Source organism: Mastomys coucha, unplaced genomic scaffold (assembly GCF_008632895.1).
Source record: "Mastomys coucha isolate ucsf_1 unplaced genomic scaffold, UCSF_Mcou_1 pScaffold5, whole genome shotgun sequence".
Taxonomy (NCBI): domain Eukaryota; kingdom Metazoa; phylum Chordata; class Mammalia; order Rodentia; family Muridae; genus Mastomys; species Mastomys coucha.
The window spans coordinates 114,775,383-114,778,857 of record NW_022196911.1 but is presented as its reverse complement, the minus strand read 5'-3'; the positions used below and the strand labels follow the sequence as shown (position 1 = coordinate 114,778,857).

At 49.4% G+C, this 3,475-nt stretch overlaps 1 protein-coding gene across 2 annotated transcripts in view; it reads left to right on the top strand.

Moving 5' to 3' along the window:
- Usp36 (ubiquitin specific peptidase 36) overlaps positions 1 to 3,475 on the top strand; it is a 33,793-nt gene that overhangs the window by 21,326 nt on the left and 8,992 nt on the right. For both annotated transcript variants that reach the window (XM_031352538.1, XM_031352539.1), the window contains one exon: positions 2,388 to 3,056. In XM_031352538.1, the coding sequence (XP_031208398.1) occupies positions 2,388 to 3,056 (669 nt within the window). The remainder of the gene's footprint in view (positions 1 to 2,387; positions 3,057 to 3,475) is intronic.

The window sequence follows — 3,475 nt, the reverse complement described above, 5'->3', positions numbered from 1 at the left end:
GCTGCAGCAGGGGGTCCATGAACAGCTGCAGCAGGGGGGGGCCATGAACAGCTGCAGCAGGGGAGCTATGAACAGCTACAGCAGGGGGGGCCATGAACAGCTGCAGCAGGGGGGAAAGGCTGCTTTACTGGCAAGGCCTGGTTCAGCACATACCTTCCTATACCACCCATGTGTAAAGCCACTCAGAGGAGAGAACCGGCCACTCTGTAGCCAAGGCTGGGTTGGAACTTGAAGTGACCCTTCTGCCTCTGCTTGCTGAGGGCTGCTTACGGTGTGAGCTGTCACACCTGCCCAGTGTCACTTCACTTTGAGCCCCTGGTGTATGTGGTTTTCAACAAATGACCAGGTTTTGCAGAATGAGAGATGTGTTCCTGTCAGGAAACAGCTTATAAAAGTAAGCCAGTGGGCTGGAGCTCGGCAGTTAGAGCACTGACTGCTTTCCAGAGGTCCTGAGTTCAGTTCCCAGCAACCACATGGTGGCTCACAACCATCTATAATGGGATTTTATGCTCTCTTCTGGTGTGTCTGAAGACAGCTACAATGTACTCACATATATAAAATAGATAAATAAATCTTAAAAAAGAAAAAAAGCAAGCCATTCTAAAACTCAGAAGAAAGTAGAAGTCATTAAAACTATGAAATAAGACTTCCTACCTTTTCAAATAGGTAGGAAAAGTGGTGATTAGCTAAAGTAAAGTTTTGTAAAAAAAAAAAAAAAAAAAAAAATCACTGGACAGTGATGTAGCATGCCTATAATTCCAGGATTCAGGAGGCAGAGGAATGCGAATCTCTTGAGTTTTGAGACTAACCTGGTCTATAAAGTGAGTTCTAGAACAGCCAGGGCTACAGAGAGAAACCCTGTCTTGAAAAATAAGTAAAACTTTAAAAAATGTTGGCAGTAGAAGACTGGTAGAAGTAGTTCAGTGGTCGGAGTATACTTATATGGCTTGTGAGGCCAACTCGGTATTCCCCTCCCTCTACTCCCCCCCACCCCCTGAAGAATTGTGGTAAACACAAGGAAGCTCCTGCTTGTAGCAAGCCAAGAACACACTTGGTGCTGTGGAGGGCAGGACACTTGGTGCTGTGGAGGGCAGGACACTTGGTGCTGTGGAGGGTAGGACTTTATGAGTGACTGAACACAGGACTCTCCCACAGCAGTGTCTGGAAATATACAATATACATTGCCAGGGAAGAGGAAGTTCAGTTTGACCACATGAGTAGACGTTCCTGAGATAATCCACAGCCAAGGAATATGTTTTCTGGGATTGTTTTTTGTTTGTTTGTTTGGTTGGTTTTTTTGTTTTTTGAGACAGGGTTTCTCTGTGTAGCCCTGGCTGTCCTGGAACTCACTGTAGACCAGGCTGGCCTCGAACTCAGAAATCCGCCTGCCTCTGCCTCCCAAGTGCTGGGATTAAAGTCATGCGCCACCACTGCCCGGCGTTTTCTGGGGTTGTTAACATGGCTACTAAGTACAGAAAAGACTGCGATCCTTTTTATTTTAAATTGAACAACAGTAGTTTAAAGTACTGACTGTGTGTGAGGCTTTGCGTAAGCCACAGGTCTGTGTTGTAACTGAGGTGATGCCCAAGCAGGAGGCGGCCATCATGACAGCTTCACAGACAGTGGACTCTTGGCATGTGACCTTGGCTTTCAAAGATTTCTTTCTATTTTATGTGTCTGGGTGTTGTACCTGAATATCTGTTTGTACCCCATGTACATGCAGTACCCACAGAGACCAGAAGAGGGTGCTGCATTCTTTGGTACCAGTGTTACAGATGGTTGTGAGCCACCATGTGGTTGCCGGGAATTGAACTCCAGTCTTCCAGAAGAGCAGCCAGTGCTCTTAACCACTGAGCCATCTCTCCAGCCTCCAAAACTTGCTCCATATCATTTATTTATTTATTTATTTAGCAGATATATAAGCTTAGAGAAAAGTTTAGGTTTTGTTGATTGATTGATTGATTGATTGATTTTAAGATATGGGTAATAATGCAAGCTTTTGTAAGCAGTCAAGAGATGTGTAGCTGCCAGGGAGACACTAAAGACTTTAAGGGCATCTCCTTGTATGGAGGGTTTAGCTGTGACAGGGTGACGATGCTTGTGTGGACATCCCATGTGTGGCCTAGTGGAGGACAGTTTACATGATGGGGCTTCTCTTTTTCCCTCTGCATCCTCTCAAATCTTGTCAGACCCTGTCAATTTTCATAGTAAGGATGGTCATAAACCGCAGCCTGTTTTGAAGCACCAAAAGTCTTCATCATTAGCCAGAACCCAGTTTGCTCCCAGATGTTGCCCTAGATGGGGAAACCTGCTTTGGCTTAGCCAGGTTCCCCAGACAGTGCTCCTCTGGGCGGGCTCTGATGGTTTCCTTCCTTGCTCCTTTTTAGCGACAAGACTCAGTGATGATGAGAAAGCTGCAGGCCCCTGAGGAGATTGGCGTGCCTATGTCCAGAAATGGCTCCGTTCCTGGTCTGAAGTTACAGAATGGATGTGCTCCTGCAAAGACACCTGCCGGGTCCCCCTCCCCAAGATTCACACCAACACCCACACACGCGCCCACCATTCTGGATGAGCCTGGAAAGAAGGTGAAGACGTCAGCCCCTCCGCAGTCTCTCACCGCGTCTCCAACCACCTCTCACGGCTCTCCTGGGACTGGAGAATCTAGGAGCCAGCGGCCTGGCTCCTGGGCAAGCAGAGACACCATCTTCTCTACCTCACCAAAGCTCCTGGCCAAAGCCATTACTAACGGGCACAGGCTGAAGGGGGAAGGCAATGGTGTGGATCTGGAGAAGGGGGGTTCGAGCAGTTCGAGCCCCGAGCACTCAGCTAGCAGTGACCCCGCCAAGGCCCCAAAGACCTCAGAGGGCAGAGCTGCACATGTCTGTGATTCTCAGGGAACAAACTGTCCCGCCACTGGCCATCCCAAAGCGCTGTTGAACGGAGTAGATGCCAAGATGGTGAAGTTGAAGTCCCCTGCCCTGAGCAGCAGCACCACTGAGCCCACAAGCCTCATGTCTCCTCCACCAGCCAAAAAGCTGGCCCTGTCCGCCAAGAAGGTGGGTGTGTGGGGGTCTCCTCTCTGAAAGTGCCCTGGGACTGGAGATGTGAGGAAAGGATAGGAAATCAGAAAGGACTGTGGCCTCCTTTGTAACTTCAGACCACGGGACCACAGGAGTTCCCAGCAATTTGCAAGTTGAGAAAGGCCTGTTTAAGGTGGAGATTGCTTTGAAGGGTCCCAATTATTCAGTACCTTGGGTTGCTGGCAGTTGTGGCTGAGAGGACTAACCAGTTTTCTGTGGTGGAGTCTCCTAGTTGAGCCACAGGAAGAGCTGGGCACAGAGTGGAAGGACAGCTCCCCTAGCTGGAGGAGGGACTTGGGGAGGCTGGCAAGGGCCCGCCCCTCAGCTTGTGGAGTGAGCATGTGCTGGGATGAGTGTGGTGTGGGCATGTGCTGGGATGAGTGTGGTGTGGGCAT